We start from the raw sequence: 26179 nt of genomic DNA, 5'->3' as shown, positions 1-26179 counted from the left end.
ATGGCCCACTGCTGACCACCATTGCATTAGAGGATACAGTGGGTCTAATTAAAATTGGAATGTTTTCGGGATTTCTCACATCCCAAGAATAATCTTGGTCAGTCCAAGTCGGTCTGCCTCAATTAGGATGAACCTGAAAGCATTTTTATGGTTATGTTTTTGATTTGTGGGACAATGTCACAGTTGGAACCTTTTCTACACTGAAAATGCTAAATTATATTTTACTGAAAGTATTTAGATGATATTCACTGTTGCAGCTAGTGACTGATGGTTTTGGTGTAACTCTGAATGAGACCTTGGAAGTACTGCTGTGTGTTTCTCTGGGGTTGAAAGATAATGATCAAACATTTTGGAATGAAGTACCACATAAGGAAAGAATACAGACTGCAGAGGATTGCCAGGGCATTCAGAGTCTGGATGTATGTCCCATTGTAAAGTAAGTACACTGTGGCAAAGGCGATCCACGTGAGGATGAACAGGAGCAGACAAAAAGTGATCGATTTGGCCTCATTGTAATTCTTCGGGAGGTCTTTCCCCATGTAGGAGAAAATGAAGCAAAGAAAACAAAGGGATAAAAGGAATATCACAGAAGTAGATGTTGCTTTCAAATTAATGTCACAACCAAGAACTATTTTGTCTCTGTGCCAAAATGTTTCATTGAAGGGTTTGGGAGGATCATAAGAGTATCCAATAAGAAGTAAAAGGGCCTGAATGGCAAAAGACACAGTGATGACCAGCCACTGTCCGTGATATTTCATCCACCAGCTGTAAAGGTTTGGCAACTTGGCTGCTATTTTAAAAATGCAAACAATCTGAAAAGAGCGTACAACAAAACAGGCCAGACAAACAATGTAGAACAGCAGAAATGGTAAAAACCTCAAGACACAGGAAATTGCTGTTGGCTGACCAAAATAAAAGTACACACTGAGACTGGAAAGAGTGAGGCAGATTAAAATGAGGAAGCACATGGGTCCTCCAGCAGATCTGACCACAGGTGTGTTAACGTTGATTGCAAAGAGAACAGACACAGCCAGATTCAGTCCCACCAAGGTCCAGGCAGCAACCATGATGACCACAGCTCCAGCGTCTGTGAAAGGTACAAACTCCACCACCCGCAGGCTGCATGACGTGCTTCCATCTGCAGACCATTCAGCATCAGTGCAGGAGACACAAGTGTAGGGATCCTCTGTTTCACAACAGAGAGAGAAACACTGTCAGTGAAGGTGTGACAGAATAATAAGTTACATGTGCAGTGATTAATATGACGCGTGGCGTGTCTGAGTCAAATCAATTACCTGAATGGTTGACCATCCTTGCCTTTAAAGAAAAATAAGAGTCTGGAACAGTTCTCAGCATATCCATGGTTTAATAGTTTGTTTTGTAATACTTTACCTGTAATGTTGATAAAAGTTCCATTTTGGCAGATTTCACAAGTGAAGCAACATCTGTGAATTCCCTCTGGCTTTTTCTTGTATCCCACAGGACACTCCTGGGAACAAACTGATGTTGGAACCTGTTGGGCACAGTCGTTAGGGACATATGAAAGACTATGAGTTAGGTTCAGGTTTTCATTTTAGTGTTTCATTTCGTTCATTTGGGCATATCACATTACAAACATCTCAACAACAATATGCAAAACCATTCAATGAGAGCCCAAAAGGAGTCGGCTGAAGCAGAAGCTTGTCAATGCCTACCCCTTCCCATATCTCACAGTTTATCACTGAGGGTCACATGGCAGTGTTGTTGCATTGAAATATGTTTTTATCATCCATACCCAGGCCATTACACAGTAACATGTGCATGTGCCTGCCTATGAATGTGTGTGTGTTATGTAGTACAAGATTCATATCCTGGCGTGCTACGCAAATGTGTGTGCATGCCTGGACATGAACTGCAACATTAACCATACATAATCATTATTCATCATTATTCAAGCCAAGCAAACAATATTACATATTGTTACAACATACTCAATAGTCATACTATATCTGACAGTATTGTTAAATTTGTGTGTTCATTATCCATACCCAGGCCAATGTACCCTAATACATGCATGTGCCTGTTAATGAGCGTGTGTGTGATATGTCGTCTTGGAAAAGATTTTAGGTCCAAACATTTGTGGACACACAAACTTGAAATCACTATTTGATTATTTTGCTAATCCATCCTCACATCAGAGCAGATACCAAAAGAAAGTGCTCTTGTTAAAACGTGCAGACTTTTCAATGAGAGAAAAAAAAGACTTACTTTTCCATTTGTGTGCCACTGAATTTCTGTACTGTTGATGACCAAATGGAAGGGTGGGTAAAATTCATAGTAGCCGACCTCCTGTACATCACCATTGTGGTTCCAAAAAATTATTATGTATAATCCATAGTTGGGGTCACCATTCTCATCAAAGTGTATAGTTTGATTGAAGAGTGTAAAATTGGACTTTTTCAGTTCTGCTAGGACCTGAGGAAAGTGTTAATAAATATTTTGAAGTGATTAACAAGAGTTTCTTCATGAAATGTTACAATATCACAGAAAATGCTATTTAAACGTTGGTTGAACACATTAGACTTTTGAGTGCCATCCATCCATTCATCTTCGGCTGCTGGTCCACTGCCACAGGGGCAGCAGTCCAAGCAATGATGCCCAGACTTCCCTGTCCCCAGAAACTTCCTCCAGCTCTTCCAAAAGGATTCTGCGGCGTTCCCAGGCCAACAAACAGACGGTCGCTCCAGCATATCCTAGGTTTTCCCTGGGGCTTCCGAGTGGTAGGACATGCTGGAACAATCTCTTTCCTGGTGACCTCCTAACCAGACCGCTCACCCAGCCACGCTATGGAAGCTTATTTCGGCCCCGTGTATCCAGTATCTTGACCTTTCTGTCATGACCCATGAGGTTGGGAATGTAGATTGAATGGTAAATTGCGTCATCTACTTCATCCTGACAGACTACCAGAGATGCTGAACCGGTACACCTATCAATCTTATGTTACATCCTTCCCCTACTTGTGAGCAATACCCCAAGATATGTGAACTTCTCAACTTGAGACAGGAACTTTCCACTGACACAGAGAGGGCAAATCATCTTTCAGTTGAGGACCATGGCCTCAGATATGAAGATTCTTATGTTCATTTCCTTTACTTGGCACTCAACTTCAAACTTCCTCATCCCGTGTTGTAGGTGCAGGTTTGATGAAGCTAACAGGAAAATATTATCTGTGAAAAGCAAACACAAAACCCTACCATTCGCGAACCAGACCCCTGGCTGCACCTTATGGATATTTTGTCCATAATAATTACAAATAGAACCGGTCACAAAGGGCAGACCTGCTGAAATCTAATGTGCACTGGGAACAGGTCTGACTTACTGATTGCAATGTGGACCAGACTCCTATTTCAGTTATACAGAGACCAGACAGCCCTTAGCAATGAGCCCCGGAGTCCATACTCCTGATGCAGCCGTCATAGGAGGGACGCAGTGTAATGATTTATTCAAATACACTGCCAAAACACACCACCAAGACTCGACAAAACTCTCGAGATTGCCTTACTATGGTAAGTATTATAATTTCAGGTTTGTAGGCATTCATTTCAAATTTTTTAACTCTTTTAATCCAATCATTGTTTGCACCCTCTTTGTTTGTGTCATTACTGTGGGTTGAGGGTTTGTGTTGTGTTGTGATCTTCAGAGCTATGCTGTCAAGTGCATATGCTCTGGGTACGGCCACCCAAGGTTGACAGTTCTGGAGTGAACACCAAAACACATCTAGAACACACCTATGCCAAGGAGACAGAAAATCATGTATCCTGACAGAACAGGGGTCAGCAAGAAACAGCCTGTGGGAAACAGCTGTCCTGGCTGTGGACAGCCTGAAAAAGCAATGTAGGAGGTCTACATGGCCCACCACCCACAACATCTAACATGGGCGAGCAATGCACTGCTCGTGCAGCAAAGTAGGGTTGTGAGGCCCTGCAACAGAAACTGATTCTTGGAGCATGAATTGTCATTTAACTTGAGAGGAAAGATCTACAGGGGAGAGATTAAATGGTACTGATTAGATACTTCCTCCACACAGTATTGGCTCTGGAACCATACTCTCTGATTTGTGTTTGCAGGGTGAGAATTGCCATCCAGGTGCAGAAATACTCACAAACTTGGCAGGTGACCACACAGTTGGAGTTTTTGGCAATCAGTGTTAGGTTTTTCCTGGTGCTTTGGTTTTTAGTGTAACATAGTTTTCACAGCTAGCCCATCTCGTATAGGCGTCCCTCATATTTGTCACTGATAATAATGTGATGTTAATCTGCCCCTAGGTGTGAAGGTCACAGTAAATGGTTGTTTGTCTATCTGTTGGCCTTGTGACAGACTGGCAACCTGTCCAGGGTGTGCCCTGCCCTTGCCCTTGCCCAAAAGTAGCTGGGATTGGCTCCAGGCCCCCGCAACCCTGCAAAGGATGAAGCGGGTTAGATAATGGATGTATGGATAAATGGAAGTTTAAGTTTCAAGTTTAAAGGGACAGTTGATTGATCAAAAATGTTCTGGGGCACCATCTGGTGGCTCAGGAGGTGTTGTAGGGGTCTATCTCAATGAGTACTCAGAGTGCACATTCTCTGTAAATCCTCTAATCTTTAATGAGGACTTCCTCCGGTAGTGGAACTGAAACACTCTGAGGATCTCATGAACCTGAGGGACATGCCTTCCTTGCAGGAGGCAGGGCCTGAGGCTTATGGAGAGTCTTTGTCCAGTTTCGTGGTAAAGGTCACTAGGGTAGTCAAACCTCATACCCCTTTCACACTGCAACTAGCGGGTCTACCCGTGTTTTCGACACGCTTTTTTCGCCTTTTGTGTCCTTTCACACCACCTGCAGACCCGTGTCTAAACTGCCTGCTGGCGAGCCGCATTGCTGTGTTTAACCGCGCTGATAGTGTCCCGCGTTGATGACATCATCAGCGCGATGGAGCAAAGCGAAAGCAAACAATGCAGCGGAACACAGTCCCCGTTACCTATAGATGAATCTCCTCTTCCCGTCAGATCCAGGGGAGCTCTCTAGTCTCGCTATCTTGCCAATACTGGCTCATCTTGACCACGGAAATCTCATGCTGTGTCCAGAAACAACAACTAGCGCGCTAACGTAGCCACGCTGCATCGACATCATCACGTAAATTACCGCGTCAACTCGCATCTGCCTTTCACACTCCTTTTCGCCCCTCCCATTAAAAAGCCGATAGTAGCGACCCGCTAAAAATCCGCATCGATTGCAGGGTTGAAAAACCCGGGTCTAAAGCCGAGTGAACGCTTTCACACTGCCATGAGGACCCGATTAATTAGCCGGTTTACCCGGGTTTTTTGGCCAGTGTGAAAGGGGCTTCAGATATAGGAGTAAAGGCCCGTCCATGCTTCACGTGTCCGCGTGGGTGCGAGTTGCGCGTTGGTCTGCGTGAAGTTAAATTTGTCATGAATTCCTGTCCACTAGGGTCCACGCGGATCGGTTCGGGGACGTCCGCATAGCAGCCAGATTTTGAGACCGCGTTGCATGTTGCGCACAGGTCGCGCCAGTATACGCATGCGCCAGAGCGCCACAGCAAACAAAACATGACGGTAAAAGTGAAAGCAGACGGAGCTACAGCCTGATGGCTCCACTTAAAGCTCGTGTCCAGAGTTTTGAAAGAGAGAGGTTTTTTCCGCCCTCCCTCTGCTTTCCTGAGCGACCAAGCCACGCCCCTGCTGCGTTGCTAACTCACCTCTGCCTGGGCGAGTGCGCGTGCTCTCTGGCTGCGTGCACATGTAGATTGACGGCATGACAAGCCGGAAGCTCGAAATCTATTGGCTGATGCTGACCGGCACTTTTTTGGATAACATGGGGGTCTATGAGATGAAGGCAGGGCTCCAAAATAAATTTTTATATTGCTTTATGCTAATATTATATTGCAGAATCGAACTAGACTAACACATTGAAGCTCTGTTAAGAAATGATACATACATTGGAAACGAACAGAAACTCCGGACACAAGGTTTAAAGACACAGAGAGGGTGAAAAACTCGTGGATGGAGACAGCAGACTGTCTGGAGGGAGGAGAAGGTCTGCCGACAGAAATTAAAGTATTTAATCGCTCGGGCGCCACCCCCGTGATTCAGAAACAGAAAAAAAGGCTAAATAAACTGTAATACTAAATTATAATGTACTGACAATGTATGTGCTTAATTTTCTCTAAATAATCTGAAATAAAGGAGCAGATAAACAGTCTGTAGTGCTGGCAAAGCTTCTCGAGGATGTGTGGATCAGTGCGCCTGCATGGAAAGCGCACAGCTGAGCCCAAAATGTAGCATGGGAGAAAGCGCATGTGCATCGGTGGGTGGTGCACGGAGGCTCCAAAGCGGACGTGGAAACACGTACATGTGAAGCATGGATGAGCCTTAACAATGCGGATGTCATCCTGGCCGTCATCCTTTCACTGGTTATTGAAGGAACAGTAGAGTTTGCCAATCCAGTCTACATGTGTTTTGGAGATCTGGAGAAGACCTATGATCGTGTCCCCTGAGATGTCTTGTGGGAGGTGCTTAGAGAGTATAAAGTACTGGAACTACTGCTGCCATTTCGTCTTTGTACTTCCTGTGTAACAGCTGCATCCTTGTCCTTGTCATTAAGACAGACTTGTTCAAGGTGGACACTGGACTCCACCAAGGTTCTAGCTTGTCACTCCTTTTGTTTATGATTTTCATGGACAGGGTAGCAAGGTGCATTCAGGGCCAAGAGGGTGGCATGTATGCTTTGTGCAGATGATGTCCTTCTGGCAGCATTGCATGAGAGCCTCCGGCATTCACTGAAACAGTTTTCAACTCTGAGTGTGTGTGTGGTTGGGATCAGCTCCTCTGTAAATTTGCGAGAAACAGACATGTCTGGAATTCTGGTATCACTGCTACACTGCTATCACAACCTCACATGGACGAAGTGGAAATGAAGAAGGATGGATGGATGGATGGATGGATCGATGAATGGACATTCAATGACTTGTCCATTAACAGAGATTTGATATTAGCCCCAAGATTCACAAACGATTTCTGATCCAGTGTTATAAATATTGTTTATATTGTTGATATAAACATACACAAAGGATCAAAGTGAAATATTTTCATGCTTACCATGTGTGGGTTCACTGTCATTTTGTCATTACATCTGCCAGCGCCACATTGTAATGTATTGTGTAAGGCATGGGCGATGGCGTACACAGCAGCATAAACAGGAAAAGAGAAACTTGGGTCTGCATCAGTGACATCTGCAGCACTCAGCCCACTGCAGTTGAAAACTTGATTGCAAAATGTCTCTTGCTCTGCATTTTCACAGAGAGCAGCAGCTTTGGCAGAATGGACAAAATCACTGAAGCCTGGTATCGTCACTGCAGGTGCAGCAGCCCCAAGCACAGTCCCGACATTCCTGATTCCTTTTGTCTGGTGGAGTTTTCTGTTCAAAGACCATGCATCCGAGGCCAACCACACCTTGTTTGTGACATTTTGTTGTATTGCTGACCCAACAAGAACTTCTGCCGTCCATTCGGTTGCAAAAACAATTATAACATGTACTCTCAAAGTATTTATCTGTCTGAATATTCGGGGGTAATCTGTTTGATGGTCAAGGCCTTTGGTGTATGCCAGACAAATGTCAGTATCTTGAATCTTCCTTATGAACAATTCTCGAGCATCACTGCCATAGCTGTCATCACCATAAAGGAAAGCTACCCAATGCCACTGAAAGTGCTTCAAAATCCTGATAAACATTTCAACGACATCTTTGTTGGCAGGCAGCGTTCGTAAGAAAGATGGATAGTTTTTCTTTTCTGAAAACACAGAACTAGATGCACCAAAACTGATCTGTTGAAAGTAGCAGAGAATTTGATTATTTACATTTGTAATACATTGCCAAATATGAAGTCACAGAATGAGTAATGGGTTTGCTGAAATAATAGAAAACAAGTTGCAAAGTTACCATGGGAATGAGATCCATCATCAAGAGCGGAGCCACACTCACTGTCTTAGGGCTTGTGCTACTACCAATCACACCGATCAAATTCTTGGGTGGCTCACCCCAAGGATCAATCAGGCCATCCACTGAGATGAGGTTGAACATGCTTGGGAAGCTATGCCCATCTGAACACTGGTCAAACAGAACATAGCCAAGTGACACATTTGGTAGGAGGCTGGTGGAGTTGTTGATTTCCTCGACAGCAAATCTCATCAACTGAAACCTTCGATAGCTTGACAGAATTAAAGAGTGGCTGTAAACAGAGAAGAGACAGTATATTTGAATCACAATGGTCCCATTTTGATGGCAGCAAAAAAAGAAAAAAAAAATGTAAATGCATAACTTCAACTGTTAAATTTGATTTTTTTTTTTCCTGAAGTCACTCAACACTTCACATTTTTGCAATTTTACATTCCACTAGTGCTATTAAAATTTTAAACTGATGTCAATCTGTGGCAAAATAAACACATATTTGTTGAGTTGGATTACAGGTTCACTGATGAAGGTCAGTTCAAGGAAAATGTTGATTCAGAAGTGATCTAATTTGACAGCAAAGTTTTCATTCACGTCTGATGTGAATCAAGGCATGTTTATATGAGGCCACCAGATGTTTTGCAGCAAATGAATGGCGTAAAACATGAATGAATAAATAAACAAACAAAAAACAAATAAATAAATTATTTATTTCAGATTTAATTAATTCAGATGTATTTTCCTAACATTGAGGGAATTCAAGATTTGGGTTATGACTCATAGAAAGCATTATTTCATGGCATTAGAGTTCGACCGAATATCAAGATGAACAGGTCTGATAGACTCATGTAAATAGAGGTTTGTTAAAAGCTTAAATGAAGGCATGGAACTCACCTGGTGCAGTTGATGGCCTCTGGTCTGTGGAGACGAGGAGAACTGATGTGATGGATGTTAAAAAGCCCACCGAGCAAATAATCTCCATCCAGCTGAAACTCTGAGGACGGGACAGTGTTTCGAGGTACAGCGTTCAGGACAGATCCCAGAAGACACAGAAAAGCCAAAATCTGCACCATCATTGTCTTTAGTGTTTTGTTATTTTGGATACATCAGCTGACCCGAAATCATTGCTTTGTCATTCGAGAATGAACAAGGACTGACACCAACAGCCAGCTCTAATAGTTGGTGGAAAACCACAAATCTGTATGCAAACATGATGTGAACACTGTTTGCAGGTGTCTGGTGCAGGCAGGTTGACTGCATCTGTCTTGACCTCTTGTGATTAGCTTGAGTTTTCAGTTCAGGGTTTGTTTCACCTAAGTAAACAAATGCAAAATTTTCAATATGAGTGTGGCTGTTCTTATTTGTTCAGGTAAGAGATATCAGGTTAGACCAACAGGAGTTTTGGAAAACATTTAACCCCAAATTGTATTACCACGTTTCATCATTTGGTATCGATATTTAGAAAAAGCTCCAGACGACAGAAAAAAAAACGTGTTTGTGGCTGGTCCCCTTTGTACTGGGGTGTCATATATGATGAGATCTGCCTCCACCTTTGGTCATATAAGATATACAGTTGATAGTAAAACATCATTCATAATTTCTAAATATGTGGGAAAGTTTTTCATAAATCACCTGTTCACAGCGCCTCCTAGTATATCCAAGTGATGCAATCTTGCACCAGGCTTAACCAGTCACATTTACATCCAGATTCAAGTGTTCAGTATGGTGACGTCCTGCTTGAAGTTTCAAAAGGGATTTCAGAATGCTATGGGCGACGTGACTTAAGCTCTGTTCATATTTTATATATAGTAAATGTATTCCACCTATACTGTATAGTTGGTTTCTGTCTGATTTTCTCAGAGACAGCTCCTTCAAGAGAAAAAAAGCTGGTCAAAGTATGTGGATAAGCATAAATAAGAAAAAGAAACAAATGCGATGCCTAAACTGTTTTGGATGATCTACATTATTAAAATATTATTAGGGACCGAGACCCGGAAGGCATGGTGGCCACAGGTCACCATGCCCGGAGGGCAAGGTCTCTATTGTTATTTCGTCCATTTGTTTCTTTGTTATTTTGCTGACCTCATCTATAAACGCAAATTTGACCCCCTAAACATGCACGAAAACTCACCAAATTTGGCACGCACATCATGACCAACGAAAAATTTCATAAAATGGAAAAATTAACCGAACCTGCTCCCTAGCGCCACCGAGAAACAGTAAAATTGTCGCCACGGCCCGTAGGAATATAGATCAAACAGATCAAATAGAGATCAAACCAACACTCACGCCTTCATCAAATCAAGATCTACACTTCATGTGCTGACACCCCTGACCTAAATCCAACAGGAAGTCCCCGATTTCCCTTTCAAAGTAAAATTTTGCTCAAAATCACTCCTCACGAAAAAATTATCTCCTCCGACACCGTTTATTGTACAGACATCAGACTAACGCGACATGATAGATGACAAGTTTCTCTACAAAAGTTGTTCAAAGCTTTGTCAAAAGTCTTACGGTGTGGATTTTATTAGCGTTGAAATTTGGAAGTCTGAAATCCTGCCTTGCTTATGCCCTCATCCGTTATAATGGGAAAAAATTTGAAAAATTCACCTTTTTTCAGCACCTCAAACAAGCGTCGAGTGTGGCTAAACTGCGACTCCTATCAACAAACTGAGCACACGTAAAGCATCACAAGGTCCTTCCGAACAAGATGATGTAACATAAGTTTTCAAAATGTCATGATATATGTAAGTTTTCACGGGTATGAAAAGGTTTGTGTTCTGCATTTTTTTTGCTCTCAGTTATAATGGAGCCGGATGGGGAAAAATCTTGCGCTTCTCACAAACTGAGGCCTCTACAGTCCAAACTAAAAGTCTGACTGCTCTGAAAGCCTCACCAACTGAAAGACAACTAATTTTCCTATCAAACGTGATATTTTTTGTTCCGTTTTGCCAAACAGGAAAGGAACACGGAGCAGTTGCTTCCCAAATAGAAACTTTTATTTTCTCCTCTCTCCCGCTCTAACTCACATGACCATATATGGGCATACGGTGCAGTACGCCCATATATGCCAGGAGACACTGTGCGATTTTATAAATCTGACTGTCGGGGAAATGCTCCCACTGCACGATTGGGTTTGTCACTCGTACTCTATTTGACCCTGCGACACGTGCACTCATACTGTACGACTGCTGTCGGTCAAGATTATTGGCAACCACGGCGGCAGTCGGCGCGTGACGGCACGACGTGCTCGAGTGTAAACAACGAAAGACCGCGTTCCTATGACAACCACAGCGTGCATGACAACAAGACGGCGAGCAGGCATCAAGTTGTTGCAGCTGTGTGCGTTGTCTTCTGTGCTAAAACTGAAAAAAAAGAAAAGGATTTGGGTACGTGAATGGCTGAGGAGACGTGGTCGTTATGGGATGTCCATCCTTCATCAGGAGCTTGAGGTAACGTTAATGTAAACTATATATTGTTTTACTGTAGCTATGATAGTTTCACGTTAGCATTAGCAATTAGCATTAGCATGGAGCCGCACTGAGCCAGCCAATAATAATAATAATAATAATAAACTTTATTTGTATAGCACCTTTCGCAGATAAAATCACAAAGTGCTTCACAGTGCAAAAAACAAAAATAAAAACAATATCAAATAAACGTGATAAGAACAGACAGCCAATCAATCGCATCAGAAACGTCCAGTCAACTAAAAGCCCGATTAAATAAAAGTGTCTTCAGCTGCTTTTTAAAGGAGTCAATGGTATCAGCCACACGGAGGGACAGAGGCAGGGCGTTCCATAGTTTTGGAGCCACGGCCTGAAAGGACACATCTCCTCTAGTTTTAAAACGCGTTTTTGGTACCATGAGGAGGTTCTGGTCTGAGGAGCGGAGCGAGCGGCCAGGTGAGTACGTTTGAAGCAGTTCACAAAGATACTTAGGAGCCTGATCATGCAAGGCTCTGAAAGTCAATACTAGGATTTTAAAATCGATCCGAAATTTAATAGGGAGCCAGTGAAGAGAAGACAGGACTGGCGTAATGTGTGACCATCTGCTGGACCCCGTTAAAAGTCTTGCTGCGGCATTTTGAACCAGCTGAAGACGGTTAAGAACATTTTTGTCGCTTTAAAAACTATACTGCCCCGGCGAATTCCTCATCTGTAGCCGATAACGGTATGATGAATATAGTTAGCTCCACCGGCGTCTTCTGCGCAGGTGCAAACGTAGAATCGTGACGTAACACTACTCACACTGTACGGGCTCCGTCGAGAATTTCTGACATGCCAGAAGTTTGATCGGGAGGTCGCAGCATTATCGTTAGAACGTAGCAGCAATTAATCCTTCCTCGTGAGTGTTCTCACACTGTACGGCTCACGACCTCCCGACTTGAGGTCCCGACGCTGCGATGTTTCCAAGATGACGCAGCACGGTCCGCGACGGCAAAATCGTGGTGAAATCCCCTCGAAATCGCACAGTGTCCGCCTGGCATTCAGTCAAACTCTGACACTCAGTGGCTGTGTCCGAAATCACCCCCTATTCCCTATATAGTGCACTACATAGGGAGTACGCCATTTTGTAGGGGTGTCCGAATGCCTAGTGAGCATCGATGTTCCCTACATAGTGCACTCAATGTATCCCACAATTCACAGTGAAATCTAGTGGACAGCCGATGGTCACTAGACGAAGCAATATATCCCATAATGCACTGCAGTCGCTGCACATTAGAATCGTGTGACACTAATGACGTAATTAACTGTGCGGCAAAGTAGTGTCCGAAACCGTTCACTATATAGTCCACTAGATATTCCACTACATACTATTCCCGATGTAGTAAGTAGGGAATAGGGAATGAGTGAGTGATTTCGGACACAGCCAGTGACTTCATTCAGTGACTCTCAAAAGCAGATGGGAGAAGCTAACAGCTCCATGTTAGTGGATGGGAGATGCTAAAAACTCCATGTAAGTGGATGACAGATGCTAACAGCTAAATGTTAGTGGATGGGACATGCTAACAACTACATGTTAGTGGATGACAGATGCTAACAGCTCCACGTTAGTGGATGGGACATGCTAACAACTACATGTTAGTGGATGACAGATGCTAACAGCTACATGTTACTGAATGGCAGATGCTAACAACTCCATGTAAGTGGATGACAGAGGCTAACAGCTACATGCTAGTGGATGAGAGATGCTAACAACTCCATGTTAGTGGATGAGAGATGCTAGTGGTGCTAAAAAAAACCCATGCTAACAGATGACAGATGCTAACAGCTACATGCTAGTAGATTGGATGTTAACATTTCCAGTGAAATGAATGGAAGATGCTAACAGCTACATGCTAATAGATGAGATGCTAACATCTTCATTTTAAAGGATTGGAAATGCTAACTGTGCTGAAAAGAACAATACTAACGGATGACAGATGCTAACAGCTATATGCTAGTTTTTATTCCATCGTTGAAACAAACTCAAATTTCACCTCCCAAACATTCACGAAAACTCACCAAATTTGGCACTCACATCCGGACTGGTGAAAAATTTTATAAAATTGAAAAAGTAACCCCATCTGCTCTCTAGCGCCACCTACAAAAACAAAAATCGTCGCCACGGCCCACAAGAATGTCGTAAAAAGATCAAACCAACACTCACACGTTCATCTCATTGAAGTCTAAAAGGTTGCTGGATTGTCAAAATAAGAGCCCCAAACCCTTTCAAAATGAAAGTCAAAATCTTGTGAAAAATGACATTTAAAACAAAAAAATGGACAATTTTGGGTTAACCTGTGTCAATGACAACATATACTTACCTTTCCAAAATAAAAGCCCAAAAATCCTTCAAAATAAAAGCCCTTTTACAACAGAAAATGGGGTACAATCAAGAAAATGGATGTTTACAGAGTAGCAAAACTCCCGCTGACCTGGTTTTCAGCCAGCAAGGTACGAGGATGTCTCAGTCATGGGCCAGCGAGGAGGCTCGGTCCCGACCAATGCCGCTTGTGGCTTTAATTTTTTAATTTGTTGCCTGGTGCAATAATAGAAATGTTTGGAGATGTGAAGGGCACTACAATCAGCAACATACTAAATGGTTTTGGTGTACAATGATGTAGTATTGAAAAATATTCTGGTGGGGTTGTCCTGATATTTATGCTCCAGTACCCCCTGAAATCAATACAGCTTCTTTAGTTCACATGTTACTTTATTGGACAAATATATAATCCAGGAATGTGTGAACTCACAAGTGACAATAGTAATGGATTCCAATGCTCTGTAAAACAGTAATTATCTAATGCCCACATCTACACCCTGAGGCATTCAAATATAAAAATGACTGTCACATTGAAAGTAAATGAAAGCAGACAAACTTTTAGCAAAGCAGGCTAAACTACATACCACAGAAACAGCATACACGATAATATTTTTATTGATCAGGAAGAAAATTACAATTCTCAGGTGTTCCAACTTAATCCACAATATAGTGAACAGATATGGGGCTGTCAAAATTAGCTCGATAATAATGAGTTAATTCACATTCCTATTGATGCCACTCATTTATTTGATGTGCGATTAACTTGTGCATGTTTTGTGACCCTCGTCTCGCAATCCAGTTTGGGAAACTGAGATAGACATGATGTGATACTGATGATGACTCTGCAGTTAAGTAATGTTAATAAATGCTGACAATAACGCAAAGTAGTCATAATTTCAAAATTTCTGTCAACTTGTAAGTTTTTTTTTTTTTTTTTCATAAACATGGTGGGCTTCTCTGGCAGTCCAGCCACCAGGCTCAGCAAGTTTTCTGGGGGAAACCTTGCACATGTCCACGTGAGCCTGTTTCTGCTCCGTGGTTAAGAGGCGCAGGACCATTTTGGGATTTTTCGAAGAAGGGGGTGGGACTGTAATAACATAAACACTGCGTGTGAGCTGCCTGTGTGTCTTTGAGAGGTGAAATTTTTCAGTTATGCTGAAGGCTATGCTATAGCGACATATAAAGGCCAAAAGTCTGAAATCATTCTTGTTTTAATTTTATAAACACAGTCTGGTTTCTTTCCAGTCCCCCCTCGTAGCACAAAGGATTTGCTGGTTCAGCAGTCTGTTTTTGTGATGCGTGAGCTCAATCAGTGTGTGTTAAAAAATGTTTGTAACACTGGAAACATATTTGGTTGGACAATATGTGGATAGTAAAATGTGCGATTAATTTGTGATTAATTGAGAGTTAACTATGGACAATCATGCAAATAATTGCGATCAAGTATTTTATGACAGCCCTATTTACATAAAACAGTGACAAAACTCAAATGCTGATTTCTACTAGATCTGGTACACTGTTAAAGTTGAACACACCAAGAACCCTGATGCCCTCTCCCTCCCACCCCTTACGTTTACCACTGTTTTCAAATAATAAGAAACTAATGAAAGCATTTACTTTAAAGCTCTTGAATTATAATAAATGACATAATTTCAATAAAAAGGTAAAACATATTTCTTTGAAAGTACTTTAGCATGACCAGAATTATTAAATTATGATTTAAAAATGCTTTCCTCCGGTATCTCCAGTCAAGTTACTAATTTATAGCCCATTTATGCCCACATATTTGTTTTAGAGCAGGGGCATTTTTTGTTATAGGCAATGTGGGCAAACTCCTAGGGGACAGTGGCAGGTGGGGAGTTTGACTGGGGCGGTACACCTGTCAAACGGTAACTCAGGTGTCCTAAGGCGAGCTCAGGGTGGACAGAAACCTCCCGTAGAGCAGCAGGACAAAAGCTCGCTTGATCTTGATTTTCAGTATGAGTACAGACCGTGAAAGCGGCGCCTCACGATCCTTCTGACTTTTTGGGTTTTAAGCAGGAGGTGTCAGAAAAGTTACCACAGGGATAACTGGCTTGTGGCGGCCAAGCATTCATAGCGATGTTGCTTTTTGATCCTTCGATGTCGGCTCTTCCTGTCATTGTGAAGCCAAATTCACCAAGCGTTGGATTGTTCACCCACTAATAGGGAACGTGAGCTGGACGGTCGTGACACAGGTTGGTTTTACCCTACTGATGATGTGTTGTTGCAATAGCCTGAAGTGGTGCACCCTGCATTATCTGCTGGATCGTAAGGTTCACCATATGGCCCACTGATGACCACCACTGCTTTACAATGGGTCTAATTATATGTGGAATGTTTTCTGGATTTCTCACATCTGACGAATAATCTCGGTCAGCAGTGGCAGCTCTAGGCATAGGCGAACTAGGCGGCCGCCGAGGGCACCACGTACGTGGGGGGGGGGGGGGGGCGCAGTGGCCCGCAGTGGCCCACCGTGGCCCGCCGTGGCCCGCCATGGCCCGCCGTGGCCCGCCATGGCCCGCCATGGCCCGCCGTGGCCGTTTATTGGGGCACCCGGACGCTCTGTGTGAGCACTCCTCTGCTCCGCTCTGATGGCCCGTGTGAGCATGGGAATCGCTCCCCCTCCCGGCCCCCACCGCTCCCACGGGGTGTTTGTGTCAGGCTCGTCTAGGTGCGTGAGAAGCTCGGACCGGCCCTGTCGGTCAGTCAGGGTCAATCTGTCTCAATTAAGTTGAACCTTAAAGCATTTTTATGGTTATGTTTTTTATATGTGGGAAATCTTACACTTTCTACACTTACTGAAAATGCTAAAATATATGTTACTGAAAGTATTTAGAGGATATTTCTTGGGACAGCTACTGACTGATTGTTTTGGTGTAACTCTGAATGAGACCTTGGAAGTACTGCTGTGTGTTTCTCTGGGGTTGGAAGATAATGATCAAACATTTTGGAATAAAGTACCACATAAGGAAAGAATAAAGACTGGAGATGATTGCCAGAGCATTCAGAGTCTGGATGTATGTCCCATTGTACAGTAAGTACACTGTGGCAAAGGCGATCCATGTGAGGATGAACAGGAGCAGACAAAAAGTGATCGATTTAGCTTCATTGTAATTCTTTGGGAGGTCTTTCCCCATGTAGGAGAAAATGAAGCAAAGAAAACAAAGAGATAAAAGGAAAATCACAGAAGTAGATGTTGCTTTCAAATTAATGTCACAACCAAGAACTATTTTGTCTCTGTGCCAAAATGTTTCATTGAAGGGTTTGGGAGGATCATAAGAGTATCCAATAAGAAGTAAAAGGGCCTGAATGGCAAAAGACACAGTGATGACCAGCCACTGTCCGTGATATTTCATCCACCAGCTGTAAAGCTTTGGCAACTTGGCTGCTATTTTAAAAATGCAAACAATCTGAAAAGAGCGCACAACAAAACAGGCCAGACAGACAATGTAGAACAGCAGAAATGGTAAAAACCTCAAGATACAGGAAGCTGCTGTTGGCTGACCAAAATAAAAGTACACACTGAGACTGGAAAGAGTGAGACAGATTAAAATGAGGAAGCACATGGGTCCTCCAGCAGATCTGACCACAGGTGTGTTAAAGTTGATGGCAAAGAGAACAGACACAGCCAGATTCAGTCCCACCAAGACCCAGGCAGCAACCATGATGACCACAGCTCCAGGGTCTGTGAAAGGTACAAACTCCACCACCCGCAGGCTGCATGACGTGCTTCCCTCTGCAGACCATTCAGCATCAGTGCAGGAGACACAAGTGTAGGGATCCTCTGTTTCACAACACAGAGAGACACGCTGTCAGTGAAGATGTGAAAAAATAATAAGTCACATGTGCAGTGGTTAATATGACGCGTGGCGTGTCTGAGTCAAATCAATTACCGTATTTTACGCACTACGTAAAAGCCTGTAATTTTCTCAAAATCCAACAGAGTGCCTTATAATTCGATGCGCCTTTTTTGCAGCAATTACAGCAATTACGGTAATCACCCTGATCACATGAGCAAACAGAGGAGCGATCCTCAGTCAAACTCGCTCTGATATGTCGCTTTACTCACACATTTCAACTGAGAATGTAATCACCCAGACTGCCAATATGTATTTCGCTCAGACTATTCTATACATCCTATGCGCCTTAAAATGTGGTGCGCCCCATGTATGATTTTTTTTTTAATAAAAGCCATTCATTGACTGTGCGCCTATTAATCCAGTGAGCCTTATAGTGCCAAAAATACGGTACCTGAGTGGTTGACCATCCTTGCCTTTAAAGAAAATGAACAGTCTGGAACAGTTCTCAGCGTATCCATGGTTTGTTGTGTAATACTTTACCTGTAATGTTGATAAAAGTTCCATTTTGGCAGATTTCACAAGTGAAGCAACATCTGTGAATTCCTTCTGGTTTTTTCTTGTATCCCACAGGACACTCCTGGGAACAAACTGATGTTGGAACCTGTTGGGCACAATCGTTAGGGACATATGAAAGACTATGGGTTAGGTTCAAGTTTCGGAAAAGATTTTAGGTCCAAACATTTGTGGAAACACAATCTTGAAATCACTATTTGATTATTTTGCTCATTCATCCTCACATCTGAGTAGATGTGGGATATCAAAAGAAAATGATCTTGTTAAAAAGTGCAGAGTTTTCAATGAGAGAAAAAATGACTTACTTTTCCATTTGTGTGCCACTGAATTTCTGTGCTGTTGATGACCAAATGGAAGGGTGGGTAAAATTCATAATAGCCGACCTCCTGTACATCACCATTGTGGTTCCAAAAAATGACTACGTATAATCCATAGTTGGGGTCACCATTCTCATCAAAGTGTATAGTTTGATTGAAGAGTGTAAAATTTGACTTTTTCAACTCTGCTAGGACCTGAGGAAAGTGTTAATAAATATTTAGAAGTGATTAACGAGGGTTCCTTCATGAAATGTTACAAGATAACAGAAAATGCAATTTAAACTTTGATTGAACACATTCGACTTTTGAGTGCCATCCATCTATTCATCTTTGAATGCTGATTCAGGGTCACAGGGGCAGCAGTCCAAGCAATGATGCCCAGACTTCCCTGTCCCCAGAAACTTCCTCCAGCTCTTCCAGAAGGATTCCGCGGTGTTCCCTGGCCAACCAAGAGATGGTCTCTCCAGCATATCCTAGGTTTTCCCTGGGGATTCTGAGTGGTAGGACATGCCGGAAAAATCTCTTCCCTGGTGACCTCCTAACCAGATGTCTCAGGGAGCAGCCAGCCTCCCTATGGAAGCTTATTTTGGCCCCGTGTACCCAGGATCTTGACCTTTCTGTCATGACCCATGAGGTTGGGAATGTAGATTGAATGGTAAATTAGACCGACCAGGAATCTGCAGAGAAAAAGTTTAGATTCCGCAGAGCATAATCCTGAATCTGCGGGGAGGAATTCTTGATTCCGCGGCTTGAAAGTTAATATTCCACAGGCATTAAAAAACACAAAAGTCGTCCTTTATTGTTGATTTTCTTCTGTGATCCCCAGTGGGGAGCAAAAATATAGTTTGAGATCATTTTCTTGTTAATGTGTGTGTGTGTGTGTGTGTGTGTGTGTGTGTGTGTGTGTGTGTGTGTGTGTGTGAGTTTCCGTTCGTTTCCAATGTATGTATCTTTTTTTTTTCTTCCCCTTGTCCTGTTCGGCAGCTGGGGCGTGCAATATTGTATGATTGTAGCCTTTTACTATCCGAACAGATTTTAATGTTAGCAGCAGGACGAGAATGAATCTCCTCCTGCTGCTGCCTTTATTTAAAGCTGGCATCCGGCATGGCTGCCGGACAGGACCGGGACGGAAACGCTCAGAGAGCAAGAGACAGAAAGACATAAAGATAAAGACAGGGAGAACGGGGGGGGGGGGGGGGGGGGGGGGGGGGGGGTTCACAGCCTATGTACACATTCACAATGCAAAACAGTGTTGTCGACGCACCACACGCAACCAAGAACAATCCCAAACCCCAATCTGGAAAACACCAAAACAGAGCCGACAGCCAACACAAAAACTATATATATTTACATATATAATATACACTGTATATATATATATATATATATATATATGCAAGGACACCACAAACCTTTTTTTTTTTTTTTGAGAATGCAGCTGGTAGTCACTAGGAGTAAACTCGGGGCGTGCATCAAGAGAGGGCCACTACAGATCACCATTAGTCTAACCACCACAAGAAGACAAGGTAACTGAGTATGCGAAGAGTGATTAAAGACCAGCGTGATCATGCAAATATGATGGTGATAGTGATGGTGATAGTGATCATGCATATATGACCTCTGACCTCTATATGTATCATATTTTAACAGAGCTTAAATGTGTTAGTCTGGTTCGAGACTATAATATTAGCATAAAGCAATATAAAAATTTATTTATGAGCTCCACCTTCATGTCATAGACCCCCATGTTGTCCAAAAAAGCGCCGGTCAGCTTCAGCCAATAGATTTCGAGCTTCCGCTTTGTCATACTGTCAATCAACATGTGCGCGCAGCCAGAGAGACTTTACGTTTTCCTCGGATATACCCATTGTCTGCTAAACATCCACCGTAAACAGCTAAACATGTAGGATGCTGTAGGACTCGGAGGGGCTCATTTTTACCCCACAGGTAATGCGCGAGCACAATTAAAGGGGCGTGGTTTGGTAGCTCACAAAAGCAGAGGGAGGGCGGAACCTCGAGACGGATTAAAAAAACCTCTCTCTTTCAAAACTCCAGACACAAGCTTTAAATCATTCTTTTTGTCCACAGATTGGACAGTTTAAACCAGAAAAAAAAAACACTTTGAGATTTGATTAGAAAAAGTTTCATTGTATGTCCGCTCCATCGCTCTGAAGGCATGGAATCAGCGGAAATTATTATTTTTGGTTGTTTTTTCCCCCCATTCTCCCATGATTGGTAATAATGGAGATGAATTGAAACATTGTGATTATATCAGGAGTGACGGAGATTCAGATGAATGAATCAGATCTGGGTTTGGGTCTGAATGGAGGAAATAGAGTTTATCCAGGAGCGACAGAGTTATTGAGGTTTAACCACGAACCTTCTGTACTGTTTAGGAGCTCTGGCTTTTCTGTTTCACTGTCATATAGTGAATATAATTCACAGTCATATATTCAAGTGTCCAGCGCTGAATGCTGAGACGGGATTTTTTTTTTTCTTCAAAGCAGCGCATTAAACACCTGGTGAGACGGAGCTGTTCAGCCAATCAGGGAGATCTATTCCGAGGGTGTGGACAGGTCGGCTTGGAGCTGATCGGCTCCTCTCGGAGCTCACCACACACCACAGGATTTGCAATCGGAAATATTAAACATGATCATTATTTACGATCTTCTCCTCCGACGCCTCCCGAGTGGCTCCGACCAGAAAAAATCTCTCTGAACACACCGCACACCACAGGAAGATCAGACCCGAACTCATTTGTATACTCCTGAGATTTGAACCTTGTCGGCTTCAGTCGGGAGGAGAAGATCGGGGCAAAATTCGGCCCGATCATCCTGTAGGAGGTGCTGGCCTTCACATGTAAAATGTGAGCTTTCTGCACCGGGCATTAAAATCCACGGACAGTCCGTGAATCCACTGACAGACTTGATTTCCATGAAACATTTCACGATCGCGGAATCATGGATTCCTGGAGGGTCTAGTAAATTGAGTCAGCTACTTCATCACCCTGATGGGCTACCGCACATGCTGAACTGTTCCACCTATCAATCTTATGTTCCATCCTTCCCCTACCTGTGAGCAATACCCCAAGATATGTGAATGTGGACCAGACTCCTACTTCAGTTATACAGAGACCAGACAGCCCTTAGCAATGAGCCCCGGAGTCCATACTCCTGATGCAGCCGTCATAGGAGGGACAAAGTGGGACGATTTCTCCAAATACACTGCCAAAACACACCACCAAAACTCGACAAAACTCTCAAGATTGCCTTACTAGTATTGTAGAGGCCGTGGGGGGAGCTTGGGGCCACTATCCCCACTGACTGTGGCAGTTGCCGCAAAGCATCAAGGGTAGCGGGACTGTTTGGGCCATTTCGGGCCATTTTGTGTGTTTTTCATTGTTTAATTGTGTTTTTGTTTTATCATGGTTGTGTTTTGGTTTATTGTTGTGTGCTGTTGCCACATTTTTCTGTTCTTTTGGTTTCATTTCAAGTCGCACCGTGTCTCAGGGGGGTTGCTTGGGGGGTGACCCGGTCTGCGCACCGACTTTGGAATACCAGTGTGCGCAGCTGGGTTAGTTGTTTTAACATTAAACTCCGCTCTGTTGAACTCTAAAGGGCAGTCATTCTTCCTCGCTGCCTTCACCATTCCAAGATCACTACAGTACTATACTTTCAGGTTTGTAGGAATTTATTTAAAACTTCTTAACTCTTTTAATCCAGTGCATTATCTTTGTTTGTGTCTTTACTGTGACTTGAGGGTATATGTTGTGTTGTGATCTTCAGATCTGTGCTTTCCAATGGACATTTACCGGGTAGGGCCACCCAAGGTTGACAGGTCTGGAGTGAACACTCAAACACGTCTAAACCTTACCTATGCCAAGGAGACAGAAAATCATGTACCCTGACAGAACAGGGGTCACCAAGAAACAGCCTGTGAGAAACAGCTGTCCTGGCTGTGGACAGCCGGAAAAAGGTATGTGGGAGGTCGACATGGCCCACCACCCACAACATCCAACCTGGGTGAGCAATGCACTGCTCATGCAGCATGACAGGGCAGCGAGCAAAGTAAGGTTGTCAGCCCCTGAAACAGATACTGGTTCTTGGAGCATGTATTGTCATTTGACTAGAGAGGAAAGAGCTACAGGGGAGAGATTAAGTGGTATTGATTAGATACTACCTCCACACAGCATTGGCTCTGGAACCGTACTCTCTGATTTGTGTTTACAGGGTGAGAATTGCCATTCAGGTGCAGAAATACTCACAAACTCACAGCAGGTGACCACACAGTTAGAGTTTGTGGCAATCTCTTTTTCCTTGTGCCCTGGTTTTCAGTGTAACATATTTTTCACAGCTGGCCCATCTCATGTAGGCGTCCCTCATAATTGTCACTAGTAATAATGTGATGTTAATCTGCCCCTAGGTGTGAATGTGACAGTGAATGTTGTTTGTCTATGTGTGTTGGCCTTTTCGACAGACAGGCAACCTGTCCAGGGTGTACCCCGCCCGTGCCCACAGCAGCTGGGATTAGTTCCAGCCCCCCACAATTTTGTGAAGGACGAAGCAGGTTAGATAATGGATGTATGGATGGATGGAAGTTTATGTTTGTAAGCTTAGAGGGGCCATAGAAAGGGACAGTTGATTGATCAAAAAGATTCTGGGACACCATCTAGTGGCTCGGGAGTGGTTGCAGGTGTCTATCTCAAGCACCACTCAGAGTGCACATTCTCTGTAAATCCTCTGACCTCTAATGAGGACTTCCTCCGGTGGTGGAACTGGAACACTCTGAGGATCTTATGAACTGAGGGACTTGCCTCCCTTGCAGGAGGCAGGGCCTGAGGCTTATGGAGAGTCTTTGTCCAGGTTCATGGTAAAGGTCACCAGGATAGTCAAACCTCAGATATAGAAGGAACAATGCAGATGTCATCCTGGCCATCATCCTTTCATAGGCTATTGAAGGAACAGTAGAGTTTGCCAATCCAGTCTACATGTGTTTTGGAGACCTGGAGAAGACCTATGATCGTGTGCCCTGAGATGTCTTGTGGGAGGTGCTTAGAGAGTATGAAGTACCAGAACCACTGCTGCTATTTGGTCGTTGTACTTCCTGTAAGAGAGCTGCGTCCTTATCCTCATCATTAAGATAGACTTGTTAAAGGTGGGCACTGGACTCCACCAAGGTGGCGCTTGTCACTGCTTTTGTTGAAGATTTTCATGGACAGGATGGCAAAGTGCATTCAGGGCCAAGAGGATGGCATGTATGCTTTGTGCAGATTATGTCCATTTGGCAGCATTGCATGAGAGCCTCTGGCATTCACTGGAACAGTTTACAATTGTGTGTGTGTGTGTGTGTGTGTGTGTGTGTGTGTGTGTGTGTGTGTGTGTGTGTGTGTGTGTGTGTGTGTGTGTGGTTGGGGTGCGGATCAGCTCCTCTAATGTCCAGATGAGTCCATGTAATTTTTTCATAGAAAAGGATGCCATGCCTTGCCGGGGCCTAGTGTCCTGTGCCCCTGGCCCTCCTGCAGGCCGCCCCTCTCTGTGCCCCATCTCTGGTGTCCCCTTGGGGGGGGGGGGGGGGGTCCCCTCAGTCAGGTGGGGTTCCAAGCGTATGGGCAGAGGAGTCCGGCCCACTCCCTTGGGGCCTCTGGTGTCACTATCATCCTCCCCACAAGTCCCAATCATATCCAGAGGACAAGCTGCATGCACACTCATACACACACACACACACATATACACACATCCTCTCTTTTATCTTAAAATATACAATTTCATTTAGCAGACGCTTTTGTCCAAAGCAATGTACAACACAGATAGACATACAACCATACACTCACATTCAAACCTAGGGACAATTTTAGGGTGACCAATTAACCTGGCATGCATGTTTTTGGACTGTGGAAGGAAGCCAGAGTACCTGGAGGGGAACCCAAGCACACACGGGGAGAACATGCAAACTCCACACAGAAATTCCCCCTTCTTGCTGTGAGGCAAGAGCGCTAACCACTGCGCCACCGTTTGGATCTTATTTGGTCCCGTTTTTGTTTAGTTGTGGTGTTACCCTGTCGGTCTTTGTGTTAGCTATCGGTTCTAGTTTTGTCAGTCTCTGTGTTAGTTATTGGTTCTGGTTTGGTGCTATTCAGATTGTGGTTTCAGATTATTCTCTGTTACATGTGATATTTCACCAAGATTACTTGGTATTTTGAATTTATATATAGATGTTATGCCCCCCACCCCCACCCCCAAGTATCATGAGGGCCTTTTCACAAGCGATTGAAGGAGGAACCATAAGATTGGCCACAGATTCAAACAGGTGGCTGCAGTGATGTACTTACAGTACCAGGGTATTGTGGTAAAGAAAGAGCTGAGCTGTAAAGCAAATCTCTCTGTTCACTCATCTGTGGTCTTGAGATTTGGATCATTATCAAAACAATGCAATCACACACACATGCAGCTGAAATGGGTTTTCTCCACAAGGTGGTGAGAATAACTCATTTATATAAAGTTAGGAGTTCAGATTTCTAGGTAGATTCGCTGGAGAGAGTACACTTTTGGCTTAGTCTGGGAGTGACTTGAAATTCCCCAAGAGGAGCTGGAGGAACTTTGCGAGAAACAGACATGTCTGGACTTCTCTCTATACTGCTAACACAACCTCACATGGACTAAGTGGAAAAAAAGATGGATGGATGGATCGATGGATGGACATTCAATGACTTGTCCATTACAGAGACTCAAAATTAACTCCAGGATTCACAAACTATTTCTGATCCAGTGTTATTAATATTGTTTATATTGTTGATATAAGCATACACAAAGGATCAATGTGAAATATTTTCATGCTTACCATGTGTGGGTTCACTGTCATTTTGTCATTACATCTACCCGCTCCACATTGTAATGTATTGTGTAAGGCATGGGCGATGGAGTACACAGCAGCATAAACAGGAAAAGAGAAACTTGGGTCTGCATCAATGATATCTGCAGCACTCAACCCACTGCAATTGAAAACTCGATTGCAAAATGTGTCTTGCTCTGCATTTTCACAGAGAGCAGCAGCTTTGGCAGAATGGACAAAATCACTGAAGCCAGGTATCGTCATTGCAGGTGCAGCAACCCCAAGCACAGTCCCAACATCTCTAATTCCTTTTGTCTTGGGGAGTTTTCTGTTCAAGGACCATGCATCCGGTGCCAACCACACCTTGTTGGTGACATTTTGTTGTATTGCTGACCCAACAAGAACTTCTGCCGTCCATTCAGAAGCAAAAACAATTATGACATGTACTCTCAGAGTATTTATCTGTCTGAATATTCGGGGGTAATCTGTTTGATGGTCAAGGCCTTTGGTGTATGCCAGGCAAATCTCAGAATCTTGAATCTTCCTTATGAATAATTCTCGACCATCATCGCCATAATTGTTATCATCATATAGGAAAGCTACCCAATGCCACTGAAAGTGCTTCAAAATCCTGACAAACATTTCAATGACATCTTTGTTGGCAGGCAGCGTTCGTAAGAATGATGGATAGTTTTTCTTTTCTGAAAACACAGAACTAGATGCACCATAGCTGATCTGTTGAAAGTAACAAAAAAATTCATTATTTACATTTGTCAAATATGAAGAGACAGGATGAGTACTGGGTTTGCTGAAACAATAGAAAACAAGTTGCAAAATTACCATTGGAATGA

General features: G+C 43.4%; 2 protein-coding genes across 2 annotated transcripts in view; both read right to left on the bottom strand.

Annotated features, from left to right (window-relative positions):
• Positions 1-257: 257 nt before the first annotated feature.
• Positions 258-9054, bottom strand: LOC115408486 (taste receptor type 1 member 1-like). Its single transcript, XM_030119281.1, has 6 exons — positions 8876-9054; positions 7973-8261; positions 7132-7857; positions 2248-2454; positions 1393-1513; positions 258-1186 (listed from the first exon to the last, which is right to left on the bottom strand). The coding sequence occupies exons 1-6, from the start codon at positions 9052-9054 to the stop codon at positions 258-260; spliced, it is 2451 nt and encodes an 816-aa protein (XP_029975141.1).
• A 7611-nt stretch (positions 9055-16665) lies between these two features.
• Positions 16666-26179, bottom strand: part of LOC115408357 (taste receptor type 1 member 1-like) — a 10770-nt gene continuing 1256 nt past the window's right edge. The window contains exons 2-6 of the mRNA XM_030119068.1: positions 26169-26179; positions 25338-26063; positions 18489-18695; positions 18151-18271; positions 16666-17594 (exon numbers count right to left, since the gene is read on the bottom strand). The exon at positions 26169-26179 is cut by the window's right edge and continues 278 nt beyond it. Of these exons, the coding sequence (XP_029974928.1) occupies positions 16666-17594; positions 18151-18271; positions 18489-18695; positions 25338-26063; positions 26169-26179 (1994 nt within the window). The remainder of the gene's footprint in view (positions 17595-18150; positions 18272-18488; positions 18696-25337; positions 26064-26168) is intronic.

Source organism: Salarias fasciatus, chromosome 20, assembly GCF_902148845.1.
Source record: "Salarias fasciatus chromosome 20, fSalaFa1.1, whole genome shotgun sequence".
NCBI classification, from domain to species: domain Eukaryota; kingdom Metazoa; phylum Chordata; class Actinopteri; order Blenniiformes; family Blenniidae; genus Salarias; species Salarias fasciatus.
This window is presented reverse-complemented; position numbering and strand designations above follow the sequence as displayed.